Below are 24,052 nucleotides of genomic sequence, written 5' to 3'. Positions count from 1 at the left end.
AGCAAGGAGGCCTCATTGTGATGAAGAGACTGACATTGGAATTCAAAGCTGCTGAGACATGTGGGATTTGTGGAGAAAGACCCTGATAAAGGAAGTTGTGCAGGGGTTTGGGCATAGGTCAGAGGGAAGAATTCAGTGTGGGGAATTCTCACTTCATTCAGAATTTTGAGTAATGGCAGGGCTGCGTATGTGCAGGCTAGATTCTGATGGTCTATCAGAAATGACCTGCTCTGGGGCTAAGAGCCAGAATGGCTTTTCCATAGGTTGTGTGATGTGAAAAGTCAGAATGCGGACGTCTTGCAAGGTAGTGTCTCAGACGTTCAGTTGAGACTACAGAAAGCTCAGGCCTTAGGAGAAAGGATCGTACACTATAGTAGTGACAGCCTAAGTTAAGAAACTGTGATGGTGTAGCCTGACCAGACATAAAGGTTTCACCAATAATTTAATTGCCTGCCTAAATAAAACAGCACCCCTTAAGGAAGACAGCATGATTCAGTCTTCCCACAACTGTCATCCACAATATCTTGGATACCATCAAAAATAACAAATCACATGAAGAAGCATCAGTAGGAATAGACCTCAGTATGATACAGATTTTGGAATTAGTTGGTAAGTGCTGTAAATATTTTTAAAGCTATAAAAGAAAATATTGAAATAATGAGTGAACACATGGAAGAATGTGTTAAGAGAAAAGAACTATAAAGAAAGCATAAAGAAATACTAACTGAAAAATACAGTGTTTGAAATGAAAAATTTACTGGTTGAGACTAACGGCAGATTGAAGTCAACTGAAGAAAGGTTAGTGAACTTGAATACAGTTTGATAGAAATTGTTCTGTTTTCAAGAAAGAAAAAATGCATGTTTAGGACAATTAGGCAGGCTCACATATGTGTAACTGGAGTTTCAGAGAGGGGGTAAAAGAATGGGGCTAAATATACTTGTAATTGAAGCTGTAATAACTGAAAACTTATAAAATTTGAAGAAAATTACCAAGTTAGATTAAAAAAAAATGCTAAGGCATGTAACATTCAAATTACTGAAAACTAATAATAAAGAGCAAATCTTATAAACAGACAGGAGAAAAGATACCTCACAGGAGGCTAACACCTTGCATTGAAATGAAAAAAGAGTGCTTTAGACTGAATGGAATGACACTAGACAAAAACTTGACTCTGCAGGAAATAACAAGGAGTACTAGTAATGGAAATACATAAGCACAAATTAAAAAGGCTGTCTCTTAATTTTTTACATTTCTTTGAAAGATTGTTTATCAAAGAAGCCTTTGGATTATGTGATTCATTCTGTGCATAGATGTTTATATGACAAGAGCACAAAGTGAAGATAAATGAAATTTTACAGTTTAAGTTTCCTGTATTTTACATGAAATGATAAGAGTGTTAACTCTTAACATAAGAGAATTCTGGTAAACTGAGGTTGAATATTGAAACAGTGTCTTTGAAAAGACACAAAGACGTATAATTAAAAACTAATAGAAAGCTGGAGGGCTGATTCAGTGTTATCAAAAGTTACAATAAAACTTACAGTAATCAAAATTGCATATTAGCGTAAAGAAAGATAAACAGATCAGTGGGACAGAATGGAGAGTCCATAAATAAAGCCAGACAGCTATAGACAACTGGTTTTTGATAAAGGTACAAAGGCAATTCAGTGAAGGAAAAAAAACACGATTTTTTAGCAAAGGGTTCTGTAAAAATAGGATATCCATAGGCCACCAACAACAGCAACAAACAACTTAGATCTATACTTCATACAAAACTCAGCTCCAAATGGACTGTGATATAAATGTAGAACCTAAAAATTATAAAACTTCTAGGCAACCTACAGATCAGATTCAATGCAATTCCTATCAAATTACCAATGGCTTTTTTCACAGAACTGGAACAAAAAATTTCAAAATTTGTACAGAAACACAAAAGGCCCAAATAGCCAAAATGATCTTAAGAAGAACAGAGTTGGAGGAATTATACTCCCAGGCTTCAGACTATACCACACAGCTGCAGTAATTGAAACAGTATGATACTTGCACAAAGACAGACACACAGATCAGTGGAACAGGGCAGAAAGCCTGGAAATAAGTCCACACACTTAAGGTCAATCAATCTGTGACAAAGAAGGTAAGAATATACAGTGGAGAAAGTACAGTCTCCTCAGTAAGTGGTTCTGGGAAAACTGGACAGCCGTATGCAAAAGAACAAAACGAAAACATCCTCTAACACCATCCACAAAAATAAACTTGAAAAGTATAAAACTACTAGAGGAAAACATGGGCAGAGTACTCTTTGACATAAATCATAGCAGATTCTTTCAGATCCACCTCCTAGAGTAATGAAAATAAAAACAAAAATAAACAAATGGGACCTAATTAAACTTAAAAGCTTTTGCACAGCAAAGGAAACCCTCAACAAAATGAAAAGACAACTTATAAAATGGGAGAGAATACTAGCATATGATGCAACTGACAGTGGACTAATTTCCAAAATATACAGACAGCTCATAAGCTTAATATCAAAAAAACAAGTAACTCAGTCAAAAAATGGGCAGAAGATCTAAACACATCTCTCCAAAGAAGACATACAGATGGCCAACAGGTACATGAAAAGCTGCTCAGCATTACTAATTGTTAGAGAAATGCAAACCAAAACTGCAGTGAGATAGCACCACACACCAGTCACAATGGCCATCTTCAAAAAGTCTACAAATAATAAATGCTGTAGAGGATGTGGAGAAAAAGGAACCCTCCTACACTGTTGATGAGAATGTAAATTGGTACAGCCACTATGGAAGATAGTATGGAGATTCTTTAAAAAACTAAAAGTAAGACTTACCATATGATCCAGCAATCCCACTCCTGGGCACATATCTGGAGAAACCTCAAATTTGAAAAGATACATGCACCCCACTGTTATTTTGCAGCCCTATTTGCAATAATCAAGACATGGAAATAACCTAAATGTCCATCGACAGATGACTGGATAAAGAAGATGTGTGTGGGGGGTGTGTATGTATGTGTGCACATGCGCACGCACACACAGGAATATTATTCAGCCATAAAAATGAAATAATGCCATTTGCAGCAACATGGGTGGACCTAGAGATTATCATATGAAGTGAACTAAGTCAAAGACAAATATATACCGCTTACATGTGGAATCTTAAAAAAATGATACAAATGAACTTCTTTATAAAATAAATAGTATTCACGAACACAGAAAACAAACTTAAACCAAAGGCGGGAGGGATGGATAAAGTAGGAGTTTGGGTTAATGTATGAAATAGATAACCAACAAGGGCCTACTATATAACACAGGGTACTGTATAGTCAGTACCTTGTAGTGTCCTATAGTGAAAAAGAAGATAAAAAGGAATATATATATATGTAGAACTGAATCACTATGCTGTACACTTGAAACGTAAATCAACTGTACTTCAATTAAAAAAATAGACATAAGTTTTTGTTGGTTTGAATTTGTGAGTGGAACAGCATCCTCCATAAGCAAAAGGTTTTTAAGAAGACTGAAAAGTATATGAAAAATGATGTAATTGAACATTTCTACAATTTATATGCGACTAGTAAAAGCATTGCGACATCCATTATTGCATAAATTCTTAAAATTTATTTTAACTGTTCCTTGTTTTACATATCCAAACCAAAAGTTTCTGAATTTACCTGGGAAATGAATGGAAAGGATCATGGGATGAAGTCCGAATTAGTGTACTTGGCCTTCTAAAGGATCATAGGTTTATAACCCAGAAAGACCTCGTCTTGCGTACCTCTCTGACAGAGTAATAAATGGCATACATGTTTCATAAGCTGAGGGACACACGTTTTGTGCCCTTTTTCTTTTCCAGGGTTGGGGTATTTTCATTTATGAAAGTAGGCTTAATTATATAATTAAAGAAGTCATTTCCCAATTTTATATTCTCATAATACTGTTATTTAAGATTAAGACTGTCATAATATATAGCACTAAAATATGAGTATGTAGTAGCCACTCTCTGAAGCTGTTAACTAACTGAGAGGAGTATCGGATAGTATAAAGAGCGAGAATATAAATGTTGATAATGGAGTTGGAAGAAAAGAACAGATTCTCCTTAGGCCATTATATATTATGTGAAGTTTTTCTTTGGGGTCCTCCTGTAGTGTAATGTGTTGAGAGCACAGGCTGTGAAGTCATACTCCCTGAGTTTTAATCCTTTTTTTTTGCCACTTCCTGTCTTTACCACTTGGTAACTCCCTGGCCTTGGCTAACTTGCGTAGCTGTGGGCTGTAAGTGGGATTGATGATTCATAATAACAACCTTAGAGTTGTGAAGTACCTGGCATGTAGGCTACCCTCAGTGTATGTTAAGTATTAGCGCAAAAAAAAGTAGCATCTTATCTATCTCAAAAAAAAAAAAGTTATCTTCTCTGTTAAAACTGTCTCCCCTACCTCTGTTTCTTTATTTTCAGCTCTCTCATTCAGCATTCACTGTCTAGAAATAACCTAACATAAATTCAAAACAAATAACCCTGTATATCTTAATAGGCTTGGGCAGGCTTTTGTCTTTGGGGGTTCATATTCTGAGAATCCTTTGAAAAGGGAAGCCTTTTTTCTCCCTGTATGTGTTGTGATAGGTAGTGTCTATTGTGTTTTTTCTTGCCTTTTACCCAGAAGGAAAATGACTAAATTAGGAAAAACTGAAATTTGCTGTTTTGAGTTTCCTGATACCATAAGCTGTAACTCATAGGACTAGGTTGGATTATGAAATGCTTGTTCTTGTTGCTCAAACAGATGAAAGAACAGGAGCACAAGCTATCAGGAATCTATACTCAGATTGCTTTCCTAAGAAAAGGCTTTTAAAAGAATGTGTGTCTGTGTGCCAGTTATGTGTGTTAAGGTACATGTGTATTTTTGATTACCTGCTCTGGTTTGCATTATCATTTAGCTGACCCAGTGAAGATTTTGTGAGATAGATGCCGCAAAATACGAAATTCAGTCTCTTTCTTCTTTCCGACAAGTGTTGGGTGCCTGTGCACACACTAATCTTCATTACTTATGAAAGGATGTGTGGAGAGCTTTTTGAAGTTTTTGGTATTTCTGGAATGAAGAAGAGCTAGATAGCAAGATTTTTCTGGTAATGTGTTCAGAAACCAGAGCTTACTACTCTTTGTGCAAAATCAACCTAAGGGGATTTTTAATTAATTTGCTGTCCGTTCATGTGTATAAACTTGAGTGAAATTCTTGAACTGTGACTATTGACACTTCAAGTTACACCTATCAAGTGAGTTCACGTATTATCTCTTGATGATCTAATAAAATCACTATCACATCACCTTCTAATCCTCTGCTAAGTTACTTTTCGTGACATTCCTCTGCTTTATTTTCTTCATAGCACTTAATCACTATAAGAAACTGGTTCGTGTCCTAGGCAGTCCACCTCTCCCATTAGACTGCAGGGGAGCATCGGAGATCATCCTGCTTTCAGTTCACTGTTGTACCCCCAGAACCTAAAACAGCGCCAGACACATTTTTGATACTCAATAAGTGTTTAAAGAATCAATGTTTGAATACATTTTTAAGACACTTAGAAGATCAAAATAGTCTTAGTGTTTAATAGTGTTGAATGTTTTAGGGGATATACCATAAAGTAGCAAAAATTATATGCAAAATGAAGTATGTTTCTCAGTGTGTAAGGATTCTTCATTTTAGTTAGAGTCTCGGAAGTAGTCTTTAGTTCTTAGAAGATTAAGAACCACCAAAGTACCACTTATTGTATTGCATCTTCAGTAAATTTGATTTTTTTCATTTTGTTTTGTTTTTTGTTTTTATTTTTTGGTGAAGCTTTGTAATAAAAGGCAACTACTTTGTTGGCTAAAATATATCAGTTTACTTTAAAGCTCAGAGTAACAGAATAAGATAATTAAGTCCATGAATGATTTATAGTAGATAGATGTTGATAACAACAAAATATTTAAGTAGAGGATTGTAAGCCATAATGCGGAATGACTGCATAATTATTTTTACCGCATTGCCTTCTTTGATCGCATTTTTTTAGCATACCTTCCAAATTGAACAATTTAGAATTTCTCAGGTAAAATTATAATCTCTCTAATTTTTGCTAAGTCAGATTTTTCACTTTTTTTGGTGTTTCTCTTAGTCTCTAGTAAGCTGATTGAATTGTAAAATAATTGTGTTCTATAGCCATTGGGCCGTTCTTTATGCAATTGTATTTTAATATTTTTGATTATCACTTATTACTCTTCACATATACTGTTGAGAAATATAGTTGCCCAATAGTAATATAATTGATAATTTCACTTAGTAGTAGTTGGTGGGTATGATTTTCTCCATTACTTTGAAAGCTCAGAATTTGACTTTTCAGGAGTTACTCAGGTATGTTCAGCTATGTTTGTAAGTTCTTTGTTAAAGTTTTTTTGTGGTTTTTTTTTTTTTTACACAAATAAGGAAAATTAATAAAGACTTTTTTAAATGTCTTTCAGCCAATGGTAATGACAGTAAAAAATTTAAAGGAGAAGATAAAATGGATGGTGCTCCTTCTCGTGTACTTCATATTCGAAAATTACCTGGTGAGGTGACAGAAACTGAGGTTATTGCATTAGGCTTACCGTTTGGTAAGGTGACCAACATCCTTATGCTGAAAGGAAAAAATCAGGTATACTTCTTTGAGAATTTACAAAATATTAACCCCGAAGCTATCCAGCAGGTGTGAATCAGCTCTCGCCTGATTAGGAGGTAGTATATAGAAGTTGCTTTTCTCAGAGAGCATGACAGAAGTCTCACTCTGACCTTCCCTGGTAGCTGTGTTTGGGAAGCTAATGCTAGGGAGCTACAATGAATAAATCACCATAGTTTTCAAATTTTACCTTTTGAATTCACTTTAGGACTCAACTCTAATTGAACCATTGTTCAGTGACCTCGTGGGAAGTACAGATGAAGTATTTCTTTTATTGTGGCTTTGCTGTTTGTACTACCAGAAATCAGTAGGGACACTAGTAGCATCTTGTCCTCTAAGCTTATTCCAGGGAAATACTTACTGATAGCATTAGGAAAAAAATGCAGCCATTAATTCTAGATATTCTGTATTGAATAGATGCACTGGTAGCAGTAGGGCCCAGATATATTAAAAATCAAATTTTGTTTTAAAGTTTCTAATGATGCCATATAGAAGAATTTAGAGAAGTTTAATATTGTCTTAAATATAGTTAATGTTGCTAATAATCTGATATTTAATTTTTTTCTTTGTCTCTATTAAATTACACTGCTTTAAAAATGACTTGGAGATCTCTTATGTACTCTTAAGTTAGGAGTGGTAAAATTTTGGTGCTAGAAAATGTTTAGATTTTATTTCCTCTAGCCTTTGTTGGGGGAGGTATGTTTGTGGTATGTGAATAATCAGAAGTGGACGGCAAAAGTCTTCCATCATGTGCTCAGAGAGCTTTCTTTCGAAGTTAGCTTTAATTGTATACTTAAATTTCAATAAAAGATTTCTACTTCTACCTGCTAGAGCATCTAAATGTAACTTGAAAGGCTATATGCTAGACACTGATCTTTCTAATGAGCTAAGTAGATTACACAGACATTGAAGTTTACCCTACTTGAGTTTAATTCATAGTATTAAAATTTTTGCTATTTAAATTTCCAGGCATTTTTGGAACTAGCAACAGAGGAAGCAGCTATTACTATGGTTAATTACTATTCTGCTGTGACACCTCATCTTCGTAATCAACCGATTTACATCCAGTACTCCAATCACAAAGAACTAAAAACAGATAATACATTAAACCAAGTGAGTATGTGTAGATACATAAATAAAATGGCCTAGAACATATTAAGAATCTCATAAACATGTTAATAGAAAATAAAAATGTTAACCATTCTGAAGATCTTTCTGTGGGCAGTTTTAAAAATTATTTTTACAGCATTTTCTTGCAGTATGTCCCTAAGTAGTAAATATTATGTTAATTTATAAAAAGTATATACAGCCTGTTATTTCTGTATTTCAAGTTGATACTGGATACTAGTTAAATAGTATTTTTTCAGAGCTTTTAAGGTTCTTTTTCTTTGTGCAAACTAAAATTTTCGTGTAGACACTGTCTAGGAGGTAGGACTTAAGTAAGCATCAGCTGTTCATAAAGCTCTGCTGCTTAGACTTGAGTGTATGCAGTTCAATGCTTTTGGTTATTTGACTTTTTATAGGTCTGAATTTCTTATGGAAAAATTCTTATGAAGATGTATTCATGGTTTTCCTGGAGAAAACAATAGAAGAATATATGAATATATTGATCTTTTAAAAAATGATGTAGAAGATATTATTCAAAATTGATTTTTTAAGGAAAAATGTAAGAACGGTTTTAGATGTAAATACATAGGACTGCAATAAAAACTGGTCTGAAAATTTAAGCTCTTTTAATGTAGTTTTTAGCTAGTTACATCTTTCTGTTTCAGTAAAATCTAAACTGTGTCTAGCTTTTGTCTTATCCAGTATTTAATGGAAAATAATTCCTTATAGATTTTAACCTTTATAAAGGGTAACAAGATATTTTGATACTTTATGAAAAATAATCTTGTAAAACTTTTTGCTTCAAAGATAAGGCTAAAATTTCAATTGTTTTTGTTTTTATAATCTGGAGATAATTTTCATTTCTTTTGAACCAGAAGTTGTACTTCTCAGAATTTATCACAAGGGCAAATAGTAAACGAAAATATTTATTCTTTATTCTTTTTACATGGAGTTTAAATAGCATTTAATATCCCAACTTTATTCTGCGTGTTAGTATTTCCAGTAAAGTAATTCATGAATGCACTTTCATTCTAAAAGATTCAAATGGAATGATGTGTAAAGGATAAAGATAAGGCATCTATAGATAGATGGCATGGCTGAGGAGGGGGAATTTGTAATTTTAAATAGGATGAGCAGTGAAAACCTCATGAGGAGGTGACATTTGAGGACCAGACTTCAGCGTGGTCAGGGACTATGGCACTTGTTACAGACTCAGGGATCAGTTAAAGCCATATTCCCTCTGTTGGAAAAGGAGTTTTTGGTAGCCATATTTTGTATTTTCAAAAGCCCTTTAATCTTCTTTGATCCTCCTCTTTACATTGCACTTGGTCATACTTTGTGACTTCACAGTAATTAAGAATACTGATCAGTGGTGTTTTTTTAAATACTTCACTGTATCTCTTTCTCTAGTCTTAGTTGTTATGTTTATCTTGTTCTCTCTCCTCTTCCACCCCCCACCAATTGTCTGTTTATATTTCAGAATGGACAGTTAGGTTTTATTGGACTTGGATGCTTTCCTCTAGAGAAATGAGGAGTTGGATACTAAGCTGTGATTCCCCCCAAATGCCAGAGATCTTTATTCTTGGCCAACAGAACTCCCTTTCAAGTTCATTTTAAGGAAGCATTTAATTGTTATTGTTGTTTAATTATGGGGGGTATGGTTGAGGGTGGGGAGGAAGAGGAGTTCAACTGTTTGTTAGCAGGACTTTCTGTTAATCCTCTTGTTTTCAGCTTCTCTCTCCTCTTGGTGTGCCTCCTAATTTCTACTCTGATTCCTGTGGCTACCGGTGCAAACCCTGTATGTTCTGTGTTCACTATGTCTTCTGTCCATTTGGTTCCATTCATTTTCTGTGTTCCAGGAATTTGATAAAATTATTCTCAGCTAGTGATGCCCTTCTGTCTTCAGTGTCTGTATTTATTCCATTTTGTATTCGCTTATAGGCATTTTAATAGGTTTTTGTAATAAAAGAGGCAAATGAGTGTGTCAGCCATGAATTCTTCCATAACCTTTGGTCAGATTATAGATTATCAAGTCCTGTGAATTCACTCTTCTCGGTATCTACCCACTTTTCTTCATTTTTCTGCTACTTCAGTAGCTCAGACACAATCATACCTTGGCCATTTTACTATAATAGCTCTCTTATTTGTCTACTCTGTTACTTCTTCTTCTTAAATTCTTTCTCTCTAGTACAGCCAAGTATGTGTGTGTATATACACTGTCTTTCTAGAATGCACAAATCTCACTTAAGTTACTCCCTTGTAGCACATCCTTTTAATGCTCAGGATAAAGGCCATTTCTGAGATGACTGCTGTTTACGTCTTACGAATCCTCTCACCCTAGTTGCCAATGCTTCTTATTCCAGTAGTCATTGTAGATCCTGTAACGTGGCATGCTTTCTCTTATTTTGTCTTTTGAGTCCATTTTGTTTCTGTGCTGTCACATTTGCCTGGAATATTGTGGCCTGCTTGCCTTTGCACCATCTTTCCATCCTATCCTTCATATGCCCAGTTGTTAGACATCTTCAGGTTTCCCATTAGCTAGTTTCCTTCAAAGCTATGCTCTGATCCGCAGAGTGGATTAGGTTTGGATTAAGAACTTTAAATACAAATTAAAATCACAATGAGATACTGCCATCTACTACTATATTGGCTAAAACTGAGCCAGGTAATACCAAATGTGGGAACAAATGTAGAGAAGCTTGAACTCTCATAAATATGTGATGGGAATGTAAATTGGTAGAATCATTTTTAAAACCTTGAAATAATCTAAAGCTGAGCATATACATATTCTTTGACTTAGTAAGTCTACTGATTACATACCTGAAAAAACACATACACAAGTGCATCAAAAGATGTATATGAGAAAGTTCATGGCATACGGTATGCAATAGCCCAAAGCTGTAAATGATCCAAATGTTCAGCAGCAGTAGAAATTGTTGTGGTATATTCATTCATTGGTATACTGTCTGGCAAAAGAATGAACAAGCTACTGGTGCCTCCAGAACTTGGATGAACATAAAATAATGTTTACTGGAAGAAGCCAGACCAAAGTAGAACAGGTACTATGTGATTCCATGTATATAACTGGAAGAAAGAAAGCATGTATATAGCTCCTGGAGGGTTGGTAATGTTCTGTTTTTTACCTAGACAGTCCTTACACAGATAAATTCGACTTGTGATGTTTTATGGCTTGTATGGAGTACGTATATACATGCGTGCTTGTACCTGTAGATGGTATCTGCGGAAGGATACCCAGGGTAATACTTGGGGGGGATGAGTAGGACAAAGCAGACAGGGTGACGGGGTTGCAGAGGAAGCTACAGTATTGTTCTAAGTTGTGATAACTTCCATACTTGTTATGTAATAGACAAAGATATGTAAAAATGTGTTCCCTCATGAAGAAAGGGATGCTGCAATGAGCTACTGAGAATATTTCATTTAAATATGTATTGAGTTAAATATATTCAAACATTTAAATGAATAAATATTGCTATAGAAATCTTTATCCCTTTTTTTTATAACTATGTTCTCCACAGTAATGTAAATGCATCAAATATTTATCATGTTTCAAAATGTTGGACTTCAATTAATGAGTCACTTTAGCCAAGATACATTTCTAGGTTATGTTTTATTTAATTAGTATATAAGTGATGAAGTTTGGCTAGATGAGTATGTGATCTCTTTGAGTTACAAGCTGTATTATTTCCTGGTTATATGTTACATTGAAATGATCACTACCCCCCCCCCAGCTTTTTTGAGATTAATTGACATAAAGCATTGTGTGAGTGTTAAGGTATACAACTTGTTGATTTGATGTATTTATATTTTGCACAATGATTACCCACCACCACATTAGCTACTAGGTCCAAAAACATGTAACGCTTCATGAATTTGGGTGTCATGTTTGCACAGGGGCCGTGCTCATCATCTCTGTACTGTTCCAGTTTTAGTGTATGTGCTGCTGAAGCGAGCACTGATCATTCTTTATTCGCATAAGTGTCCCAATTCTTTTGTGTTCTCCTTCCTTTTCATTCGTCACTGTGCTCTGTTTATATTCCTGCTCATCTGCCAGTAGACTTTTTTCAAACTATGAGACAGTGTAGCGGTATTTGTCATTATTATATATTTAACAGCTATTCGCCTTTACATAGGTTTTCTGACCTGAGATAAGGCAGAAAGAAAGAATTTCCTTATCAGTGAATTTTGCCAGTTTTGTCCTGTTGTTAAATAGGAAAGGCATAATAGAATAAAGGCAATATTTTTGGAGCATTCAACATGAGTTAGTAGACAGGTTTCACAAAACAATGCTGTATTTTTTCAATTCCTTATGTATATTTTTTCATATTTTAAAATCTCAAATTAACATGTCATGTCAACCTATAATAGTTGATGTCATGATTCAGTTAGCAATATCTTATTAGTCCTACAGAAAATAATAATGTTTTATACTTAATGGTGTATTAGATACCATAAAATGTATGGAAATATACTTTGTATTTTATCTTGAAGTATTCCTGAAAATTTTTTGGCTTTGTACTATGGTATACATCATTTTCTGTTTCAAAGATTCTGATTTCGGAAGTTACACCACTATGAAAAAGACTTAATTTGTATCTGAATATTTCTCTTTTAGGATTTATTAGACATAAGTTTTATTGGTGTTTTTCGATAATCTTATAACCCCCTTGTGGAAGTTCACTATGTGCCTTTTTTATGAGTGAATATGTTAAAGTTTTATTGTTCTCTCAAAGTTTCTGTTTAAAACATTTTATGAATTACACATTTTATGAGTATATGAATCTGTCAGGCTAAGTCTTGTTCTTTTGAGAATAAGCTACATTGCCTGTATTTTCCGCTGGTCTCGACCCCTAGATAATTGTTTTGAAGTAAATACTACTAGAATTCTTGAATTATAAACAGACAATACCTGGTCCCTGGCAGGTGCTCTAAAGTATTTGAGTGTTAGATTTTATTTGATCTGTATATGTTGAAAATACCAGGAAAGTTTCTGAGGTGCTTATCTTTCCATTTTCAGCGTGCTCAGGCCGTTCTTCAAGCTGTGACAGCTGTCCAGACAGCAAATACCCCTCTTAGTGGCACCACAGTCAGTGAGAGTGCAGTGACTCCTGCCCAGAGTCCAGTGCTTAGAATAATTATTGACAACATGTATTACCCGGTAACACTTGATGTTCTTCACCAAGTAAGTGTAATCTAATTGGCATGTTAATCTGTAAATTGGAGAAATAATAATACAATAGATAAAATTTGTTTCGATTTTAATGTTTTAACAGATATTTTCGAAGTTTGGTGCTGTATTGAAGATAATCACATTTACAAAAAATAACCAGTTTCAAGCTCTCCTCCAGTACGGTGATCCAGTTAATGCTCAGCAAGCAAAACTAGTAAGTCTAGCTGTTTTTAAGATGGTAATATTTTTGATGGCAGATGGAGATATCTATATATATATAATATTAATACTGGGATAACTTAGTAATACCATATACAGAGCATTTTAGGTGGCACAGGTTGGTTTCAGTAAAATAATACTATAAAAGCTTAGTATTTGTAATAAAAAAATACTTATTTTAACAATAATTATATGTTTAGTTACCTATAATATAGGCTTATTTTGCATTTTTGTTTGATTTAGGCCCAAAAGTTTTGTGCTCTTGAGGCTAGAGCAGAAGATTGTATTGTGCATGCCTATCTGTATAAAATTTTAAGGTTTCCAGTGGGAGTTTCAAAGCAGTTAATTTAACTGTTAAATAGTTTGGCTGAAATGTATCAATACACATGTGGCTCAATTGCTATGATAGGCTCTCAGCTTATTTTCAGTATTCTTTTAAAATATTTTTTTAAAACACAGGTTTTCTGTGTGGGTTCTTTTCATTCACATCATTTACCTTTTTGTTGTTGTAACATATGAGGGTAAGAAACTATTTAAAGAAATAAAATCTACCCATGTCATGGCTGCCGTTGAAAACTGTTCCACATCTTTGCTTCGTAAATGCTTAATCTTCTGTTTGTACGTCGATTTAAATCTACCTTTCTCTGTCTCATTAACTTCTTGTGCCGTATTATCTCATTGTTACTATTATCCCTTTATTAAACTATTAAATATTTATGATGAAGCCATTGTTATTAAACCATTTTAAATTTGCTCTCTCTACTTGTATTTGTCTTACTTCTTTTTCTCCCTTTCACTCTTTCACTTTCAGACTATTATGGTCTGTTACCAGTGCTTCCTCCAGATCAAGAAGACTTGTATGGAACCGCAGCCATTTAAAGTTACTGTTCCATTGCGTTCCATCCTTAGAATATCACTTGGGGCGCAGAAATAGCTTCAGGTAGCAGAAAAGCTATACTAGGAATAATAGCATAGTTGAAATGGTTTTCCAAATTCTGTTATCTTGTTTTTTTCTATGTTATAATCAGAACAGGAATGGTTCTTATACACAGCTGTGCTAAGATTCAGAGAGGTAAATTTCTTACAATGTACAGTATTTTTAAGATAGACATTTTTTCAGTTTACTTTTTTCCAGTATGTTGCTACTCACTGGTTCCCAGTTGGCATGATCTAATCATATTATATTTCCCTTTTCAGGAATAAATTAACAATTAGAATTTTTTTCTTTTCTTTCTTCCTTCCTTCCTTTCTTTCTTTTCTTTCTTTGATTTATTTTTTAATAATTATCTTTCTTAACATGTCCCAGGCCTCCAACTTTGGAGATGTTTTATATTTAAAGAGTTACCAAAATCATTGCGGTATGAGCTTTCATCAGTAGCAGGCAATCTGAAGCCATCTTCTTAATGGCATTTTTCACAACTTCAAAGAAATTTAAATACAGTGAACATTTTTTTTAATGCGTAATATTTTCTTTGCCATTCCCTTCTGATCCAGAGGAAGAGTATTTGGTAAAGGACCAGTGGAATTTGATTTGGAATTATACTGCATTTGGGCTATATCGTTCAGTGGAGAAAGTAGTTTATATGTGTATCTTTAAATATTTGAGGTTTTCGTTTAACCAATCCTCTGTGCACAGAAAGTAAGTATTAAACTATTGGTGTCTGTGAATGTTCATATACACTCACTCAGGTCTCCTCTGTGAAGATATACAATCGTAATTTTAAGAAAGGTAATTATTTTTTTAAGCTTTAATTCTGTTATCTGAACTCAACTATATTTTACATGTTAGCGAAAGAAAAAGGAGTTGGTTTTTTACTTGCTTGCCCCATTATCTTGTAATCCAGACTCCTTATTAAAACGTACACTTTTGATGGCTCCAGTAATTTTTCTTCATGCTTTTATCTAGATTGTTGAGTATATACCTAGGGAGTATCACATAATCTAACAATTAGTACCAGTTTAACTACAAATAGACCCTCTCCTCTCCTTGAAAAATCTTACCACATTTCTCCAGTCAGCATGTTCCCCTATTTTGCACAATTACTGTGTCAGATAGACATTTCTCCTTCCACCAAGTCTCTCTTCACTCTTATGACCATACTTATTGCTTCTCAGAAAAAATAGAAACCATCAGGCGAAAACTCCAACTTTTTTCGCAAAATCTGCTTATACCCACACATACCTTTCCCTTCTAAATGAAAGGAGATATTTCTGAGACCAGAAAATGCTAGATCCCATCCCTGCCCTGCCTCCTGAGAGCCTTTGCCCTCTGTGGTCTTCTCTCTGTCTCATGTGTTTCTTTCTGTTGGCTGCTTCTCACCAGCATTTCAAGGGTGCTTAAGCCTCTCACTTTTTTAAAGTGAATTTACCCGTAACTCCACATAATCTTACCACGTGTCTCTCTTTTTTCATTTATAACCAGACTTCTTAAATAAGCTGTTTTCATTTGCAGTTTATACTTACTATCCTCTTCTTATTTCTCTACCTACTGTAACTTGGTTTCAGCTCCCATTTACGTGAATTGTTCTTCCCGGTTTCACCAGTGATCTCAACAGAATTGCTCGGTCTTTATCTACCCTAACTTCTGGGTAACATTTGACACTGAACCGTTTCCTGTGTTAAAACCCTCGTTTCTCCAGGTCTCTGACACTTCTCATCTGCCTCTCTGACTGCTCCTTCCCTCCCTGCCAGGTGAGCCTCACTTGACCTTACAGCTTGGCTACACCTCTGTGGCTCTCACAGCACTCACATCGCCTTTCCTAGCTCACAGCATATTTGAGAGACACGGGCTAGGAAAGCATTAGACCACAGGCGCCTGCGACCTGCAGCGTGTTCAGTCCTGCCGCGCCTGCCCCTCCCAGAAAACCCCGCCCACCAGAACCTGTTCAGCTTCCAGTATCCCCTGTGTCAGCAAAGGGCAGAGTACCAATTAGTCTAAGAATCAAGCCAGGAAACGTTGAATCTTCTTTGTTCTTCTTCCTTTCAGCCTATCACCAAATTGTCCCAATTCTAGATCCTAAATTTTCCTTTTATCTACCCTTTTGTCTCCAACTCTCTTGCTATCACCATAGTCTGTCAGTGTTATTCAAAGTTCTGATCTCTGAAGCTACAAGGAGCTTGTACCAGAATGCAGATGAGCATACGTTTAGCTATAGTATGTTTAGTGTCGATATTGCTATAAATACAAATTCTGACACAAACTCCTTTGCTTTACGAGGTGACTCGGGCTGCTAATCCATGAACCACAGTTTGAGTAGCACAAATCTAAGCTGTCATCTCTTAAATCCTTACTTCATTGGCCTTCTGACTAAACCCATCACTTTGAGTATTAAGAGTGGATCTCAGAGTCATACTTCTTCTCTCTCAGTGCCCTTCACTGACTGATTTTTGTCCTTAGTATAATGTCCTCCATCCTTAACAGAGCTTACAAAACTCAGTCATTTGTCAGCTTGCTTTTCTGGTCTTACCTCCCACCTTTTTGACTGTATTGGACTGTTTAAGTTGCTTGCATATGCTCTATTCTCTTATCTCACAGGCTTACAAGTTGCTGTTCTGTTCACTGAAACTGTTTTCATCTCTTTATGCCCAACTTCTGACCTCCCTCTTTCAAGTGTCAGTTTAGAAGTCTCTTCTCAGAGAGGTCTTCCATAACCTTTCAACTGGATTAGATCCCGTATTTCTTAGTTCTCACCACTACACATCAAATTTATAATTATTTGTTAAATGTCTGTATTTTCTGTCAGACTGTAATTATAAAAGAACGGGTACCATATCTGCTTTGTTCCTAGAACCTGCTGTGGTGTGTGGCATACTATAGGTGTTAGGACTTTTCAACCCATGTCACAACTTTCCCAGCATCTAGTTTGCTGTCGACCCCTTCTTTTCTTTCAGCCACCCACGCACATCTCAGTGTATTATGAAATGAGTTGGTTCTAAACTTTGTGATTCAGTTGCTATATTTTTATGCTCATTAAAGCAACAGAGGTTACATAAAATTTATAGGCAAAGAATATGAGTTTGGGAAGAGAATCTCAAGCATACTCTGCTTCTGTAGTGATAGTTGTTCAGATGCATGAGAAATGAAAAAATGCCACTCAAGCACTGGGAATGCATTTAGCAGGCGAAATGGACCTTTAGGTTTTGGGGAAGAGAGTTTATAGTGTTCTTTACAGAGCCTACCTACAGTCTTGTCATGTGGATTGCTCATAAAAAATAGCACTCTTCGGCCATCCTGAACTAAGTTACAGTCCTTGGGGTTGGGAGCCCACTACTCTGTGGCGTTTGTTTTGTTTTGTTGTCCAAGCCCTGGGAGTCATTGCTGTGTAAAGGCAGCTTGAGTGACAGAGCCAGCCAGACTCTTCCCATACTAGTTATGATCTTTGGCAATTACTTTCAGTTAATTGGAATTCTTTCCCCCTAGCATTTTGCTTTATAAGAGAACAGCATCAGAAAAAAACATTAACGATGGAGTTTTATTAGTGAGAGTTGGAGGGAAAGATAGAACCATCTCCTGAATTTGTCCTGAGGTTGGTATATATTGCAGTCCAGTCTCTTTCAAAACCTCTAAAGTCAATAAAAAAGATAATACTGTGTATGTTGAGGGTTGACACGTAAGGTGATACTTACGACTGTTACTATGACTTGTGATTATCAAATAAAAAGTAAATTGTTTTAAATGATCCTCACATTTTATTAACTAAAATACCCTAATGCTTTTTTCAGAAATCTTTTTTTATTGGCAAGCAGTGTATTGGACAACAAAGATCTGCCTTACTATGGCTTTCTAGTTCGTTTTCTGTTTTCAAGAAATAGACATAATCTCCTTTTCACCTGTACTTCGAAAAATTGTTTTATACAGCCTTGAAGTTATAACACGCATGGTAGAAAACAGCTGTTTTTGTTTTGATGTTATTAGAAACAGCTTTTCAGGAGCATTATTTCTGTTAGGAATGTGTCCAGTTGACACTGGACAGTAACGATGTATCATTAATATGGTCATCCTGTTTCAGCATGCAAGTGGATTGTTTCTCATTAACCATTCTTTCCAGAAGATTGTATTTCATTAGTCACTAATAGTAAAAATAAACATGAGGTAAAATATTTGCAGCAGTAAGATCATGTCATTAATTCCCTCCCACCTAGTATTCATTGCTTTGTGTAGATTCTTTGAGAGACCTAATGAAATTGCCTTTTCTGTTTTCTTGGGCAAAGATTATCTTTGACATCTGCTTAGTTCTACTTACCTTTTTAGTGCTTACTATCTGTACATTCCATCTTCGTGTCATTGGAAGATTTATGATGAAACTAATGATTTTAGGGTGTTTCAGAAAAATCTTGCATAGTCTGCTGACCGGGTTTGTTTTATGTTGGTAAATAATTGGTCTGAAGTATTTCATTAGTATAATAAATCTGTTTCTGTTCTTGATTTTGACATTTTTTTCATGACTAGCTGAAGTTAAACATTAAAGAATATGGAGCTTACGGCTTCTCTGAGCTAGTGTTAAATCTATGACTCCCAACACTCTCTTATAAACAGTAAGATACAGAGGTTAAAAAAAAAACCATAGAAATCTAATAGAAGTAGGTTTATTGTGGCTTTTCCTGTTTTCAATCCATATGCAGTTTTTCATTATGTTAACTATGCATTCTGTGCCTGACATCTTTCCTGAGTTTATCATGTTTTTGCCATAAATCTTACATTTACTATGAAAGTATTTTTCCTGAATGTTTTCTGTTCACTCTAAACTTTCCCTTTGCGTAGGCACATTTGAGAGGTCTTTTCTGCAAATTAACTTGAGCTTTTACTATCAGAAGTCTGTTCCAGCAAGATCACTGCAGTCCTGATGGCTGAACACAGACTGATTTGTGTGCTTGTATTATTTCCTGGAGCTTTACTAATACGTGAGCTTGAAGAGAGCTTGCATAGATAGTTTGATTTGATTTTTCGCCTTACCTCCTTTGGAGTCACCTCAGCCAACTGTTGAAACTGCCTGGATTCCTGTTCTCTGGCATCCTCAATTCTTGTCCTCTCTTACATTGGTGACAGGTGATTTTAATCTACATATTGTTTGCTGATTTTTCCAGCTTGTGTGCCATAGGTGTACTTACGTATCTCCCACCTACATAAAAGTGGTTTCTTTTTTTTTTTTTTTTAAATTAAAATGAGAATGTCAAGTGTTTCTAGACGGCGTTCTAGCAGTTGGCATTATTCATTGTAGCTGTTTGGCCGTCGACCTCTTTGAAAGATCTCAGCCCCAGAGAAACTCCTTATTTGAAGTTAGTAATTCTGTATCTGAACTTTTTGCATTAATCTAGTTACTGTGACCCCAAAGCCAGGTAATTTTGTACAAAATAGTATTTTTTTCTTTACCATTATTGAAGTAGTCACCTGTGAGTGAGTTTTGCAGCTCATCTTTAGATATTCACATATTGGGTAGAAATGTAGATCCTATTCCTTGTTTCAACATTTTTCCTATAGAAATGAGTAAATGGAGACCTGTTTTTCAAAGCTTTGTTTGCCTTTACAGCAGGATATTGAATTAAATTTATATTACTCTGGCTGAGAGTGGATGCTTGGCTTTCATTCTCGTATGATAGGTGCCTTCCCTGGTTCGAATATAATACAAATCCTGGTGTAGTCCCTTTAAGTGAGTTTTCACCAATCTTGTATTCATTTCAGAGTGAACTTGTGTTGAATTATTTTTTAGGTTAGTTTTTAGCTTGGTAAATATAGTCACATAAAGCTTAATTTTGTATATGAAAGGAAAGGGTTTTCTTTCAGAGAGTGGGAATATTTGAATTACAAGCTTTATTATATATTTAAGCAACTATAGAGGCTTTTTCCATAACAGGATACTCTTGACTATTTTTAAGTCTGTTTCACTTACTTTTCTTAGTGAACAGTATGACAAAGTAGTCAAATGAGGTAGTATAAAAATTCTCTTTCAAACATCAAGTGTGAAAAATATGTTGGTCTAATTTTAATATAATATAGTTCCAGATTTACACACCTAATATATCTTGGTCTACATAAACATCAGGCTTGCTCTGTTTATGTTTTGTTATTAGAACAACTGTTACTTCCTTTTCAAGGTGATCTATAGAGCTAAACATGTCTATTATTTTATATGGTAAATGTTTATTCTTCTAATGAAAAACTAACAGTGTATTCCCACGTTCTTTAGTTTGTTCCAGGCGTCTATCCAGCTGGAGTAGAAATCGTGATTATATAGGAACAGACAAAAACATAATAATCATAACAGCACACAGTCCTTTATAATTCATGATGTACTTTTTACATATGTGATCTTTTTTCCTAATCCTCGTAATAACCCTATGACAAAGCACGGAGGCCACTGTCCTCTCTGTTTTCCAGATTCAGAGAGATTCTGAGATTCAGAAAAGTTTAATAACTTGCTCAGGATGACCTAATTGTAGATTTTCAACTCTCGAGCTTGTACCCTTCCAGTCCAGAACTTCCTGGGATGACATTGGATTTGCCTGTTCAACAAGTTATTCTGATTCAAGTTGAACATCTCAGGTTAAGGAAGATAATAGGTTTTGCCCTATTTCATGGAAATTGCTGTTTTGCATTCTAGTGATATTTATTTGTCTTGAGGCAACTCATTTAATGTGGCATCAAATAGCAGTTACCCTATAAAATATTACCAGTTCTTACATTGCCATCCAGCAACAAGTATATGTATAGTAAAATTAACTTTAAAGTATTGTACAAAATTTTATGGTCCTGTTTTGGGAAGAGTGATATATTTGTGACCCTTGTTTTTATTAATTAAAATGTTGGCAGATTTTTTTAATTCAAAGTATTAGCACATATGTTTAACTGGTTGTATTTTAGATTTAAGTAGTACTTCCTATTTAAAGAAGATAGTGTTTGTGGAAACCAATGTATATTCAGCTGGGATAGCAAAGAACACGGCATGGAATTTCATCCCTTTCCTGGTGGCTTTTATGTGCAGGTTTTCATTGTTGAATTTATTGTTACAGTGATACTTTCTCTAATTTTTATCTGTGAAGATTGTTGATATGCTTTGTTTACTTTTACAGGCCCTAGATGGTCAGAACATTTATAATGCTTGCTGTACCCTAAGGATTGATTTTTCCAAACTTGTAAATTTGAATGTAAAATACAACAATGATAAAAGTAGGGATTATACTCGGCCTGATCTTCCATCTGGAGATGGACAGCCCGCACTGGACCCAGCTATTGCTGCAGCATTTGCCAAGGAGACATCCCTCTTAGGTAGGATTTTTATTGTCTGTACCGCTTTTCTCCCACTTTGCCAAACGGGAAAAGTGCCTGTTAAACTCCAGTAAGTATGATGAATCTATTTTAGAATATATGAAATTATATTAGGTTTTATTTTTCTCAGGTATGAATCTGTTGTGAAAAAAACCCTAAATTCATAACTATAATTAAAATTATATCAGTTACATTTCTTTCACCACCCTCATTTTCTCTCTCAAAATACAAGAAGTAAAGCTCTGATGAAGGAATACTGTTGAGTTCTTAAAATAATTACACTGTGAATTTGATGTCATGCTGCTTAGAGTTAAGTCTAGGTCCTTTGTGCATATTCTTTAGGGCTAATCAGATTGTTTTAATTTAGCCCTGCATAAAAACAGCAAAAAGTTAACAGATACAACATGTAATGGGAGTAGGTGTATGAGTTTTTTTAAAGCGTGTTATAGCCTCTCGTAAAAAACAATTTTCACTAGAAAAAATTTTATGTAAAATTTATTTTGGTATTTATTTGCATTTTGTCTTCATTATATTTCACCTCGTTCTACAATGGATTTGACTCGCCTAACCAAAAAATCCTACAAAAATTTGCAACTAATAGTTGATAGAGTCAAGATGAAGAAAAAAGAAGGGCAAATGTTATTTTGTAAGTAAAATAACTGATGTGATTTATAACATAAGATGAAATTTTACGGTTTGATTTGATGTGTTCAGGAAATTTTTGGTTTCTGAAATTTATAAGATTGTCTTTAAATGACAGTTTCTATACATATGGAACCCAAGATTGATGAGTCACAAACTAGCTCTTAGTTTAGTTTATGTTCATCAGTTTAAAAAGAAAAAGCATTATAATGAAGTAATCCTTGGAAATAGATACTTGTTTATTGTGTGTATGTAACAGTTGTGTTGTCCATTTGTAAATGTGTGCTGTAAGTGGTTCATCTGTGAACAGAGACACACTAATGCACGGGAGAAGCAATTGATACTTGAAATTAATTCTGGTAGTCTTAGACAAAACTGACTCTTTATTCTAATTTTCTGATTCATCTAGCACAAGTCATAGCAGTTTATCATGATAGATTCTTTAGGTTGATAAAATTCTTGAGAGAATCTGTACCACTTTATGGGCCTAATTTAAGCCTTTATTCCCTCAACTCAGCTTACAAGTTAATAGTTTTGTCACAGTATGGGCACTTGGATTCTTCTAGAGAATTCATCGTCGTTTTCCTTGTAATTGCATGGTGAATGTTTTGAAACAGTCATAATAAATACAGAGTCTGATGAAAGATTATGAAGCCTTGGCATAACTATCTGCTATCTTATTCAGTACTTTTATTATTTATTTTTCAAGTGTTCTGCACTTTTGAATTAAAAGAATGTGAGTAAAGTTGCTTAGTTCTTAATAAATAAATTTGTCTGGGGTCTTCTTCCAGCTCTGTGGTGACTGTTTTAATATAATATACTGGTATACCTTGTTTTACTGTGCTTCCCAGATAGTGTGCTTTTTACAGATTGAAGGTTTGTGGCAACCCTGCGTTGTCAGATACTGGTTAGCATTTTTTAACAGTAAAGTATTTTTAACGTTGTTTTAGATGTAGTGCTATTTGTGCACTTAAGACTATACTACAGTGTAAACATACTCTTCGTATGTAGTGTAAGCATGCAAGAGCTGTTACATGCACTGGGAAAACAGAAAAAGTGTGTGCTTCGCTTTATTACGATGACTTACTCTATTGTGACACTTGCTTTATTGTGGTGGTCTGGAACTAAACCCACAATCTCTCTCAGGTATGCCTATGTTTTTGTTCCTGCACTCTGCCTGATAAGGAAAGGAAAATATTTTGTGGTTAAAATACATGAATTTGCATTCCTTACCTATGTTAATGGTTTTGCATTTTGTTATAACTGGGTTTTTTATTTTAAATGTTGTCAAATAGTTTTTGAAAGTGGGTGAGTTTTAAGTTTTAAAATAATAGAATTTACTTACAATTTATAAGGATAACAACTTATATTTTGATGTATTTTCCCTTGCAGTTTTGTGTGTTACTTGAATTGTCATTCTAAGAATTTTTTGGAAAAAATAATTCTGATAGCTGCGTAGCATGTTATAATGGATATACAAATGCTTTTGAAAGTGTGTTTGTTGGACAGTTAGTCAACTTTTATACTGTTTATTAATATAAGCGGCATTGTGACCAACACCTGTATTTTTTGTTTCTCAGACTGTTTCCTTAGACTAGATTCCTAAAACTAGAATTACGGGGCCAAAGAAAATGTTAAAGCTTTCTGATTCTTCCTGCAAATTTCTTTCTAAAATGGTGATACTAATTTATATTAACATGGATGGTAAATGAGACTGGCTCTCCTACTTTTCCCCCTACCAGCATTGAGTTTTTTTTTTTATTTGCTAGAATATTAATTTGATTAGAATATGTCATGTTATTTTAATTAAGTCTCTGAATTAGTTGTCTGACTTCTTTCTGTTGGGATGTACAAACGTAAAATGTGTTAATACTATGTTCGTATTTGTTATGAGCTAAGCCTTTAACTTTATACATGTGTTTTAGACTGACCAGTTAT

At 34.7% G+C, this 24,052-nt stretch overlaps 1 protein-coding gene and 1 non-coding gene across 10 annotated transcripts in view; one reads left to right on the top strand and one right to left on the bottom strand.

The window, feature by feature from the left end:
- Nucleotides 1-24,052, top strand: part of PTBP2 (polypyrimidine tract binding protein 2) — a 70,442-nt gene that overhangs the window by 25,508 nt on the left and 20,882 nt on the right. For 6 of the 9 annotated variants that reach the window (XR_012075996.1, XR_012075995.1, XM_072968156.1 and 3 more), the window contains exons 4-8: nucleotides 6,502-6,674; nucleotides 7,665-7,808; nucleotides 12,838-13,002; nucleotides 13,094-13,204; nucleotides 21,277-21,472. Coding sequence is in view for 6 of the 9 variants with exons in the window: in XM_072968156.1 (XP_072824257.1) it covers nucleotides 6,502-6,674; nucleotides 7,665-7,808; nucleotides 12,838-13,002; nucleotides 13,094-13,204; nucleotides 21,277-21,472 (789 nt within the window). In the remaining 3 variants the exon portion in view is untranslated. Of the gene's footprint in view, nucleotides 1-6,501; nucleotides 6,675-7,664; nucleotides 7,809-12,837; nucleotides 13,003-13,093; nucleotides 13,205-21,276; nucleotides 21,473-22,073; nucleotides 22,119-24,052 lie in introns of all 9 variants that reach the window. The other 3 variants (XR_012075994.1, XM_072968157.1, XM_072968152.1) reach the window with 1 other exon arrangement.
- Nucleotides 11,670-11,776, bottom strand: LOC116281820 (U6 spliceosomal RNA). Its single transcript, XR_004191285.1, has one exon. It is a non-coding gene; the product is annotated as a U6 spliceosomal RNA (small nuclear RNA).

This window comes from Vicugna pacos, chromosome 9 (genome assembly GCF_048564905.1).
Source record: "Vicugna pacos chromosome 9, VicPac4, whole genome shotgun sequence".
NCBI classification, from domain to species: Eukaryota; Metazoa; Chordata; class Mammalia; order Artiodactyla; family Camelidae; genus Vicugna; species Vicugna pacos.
This window is presented reverse-complemented; position numbering and strand designations above follow the sequence as displayed.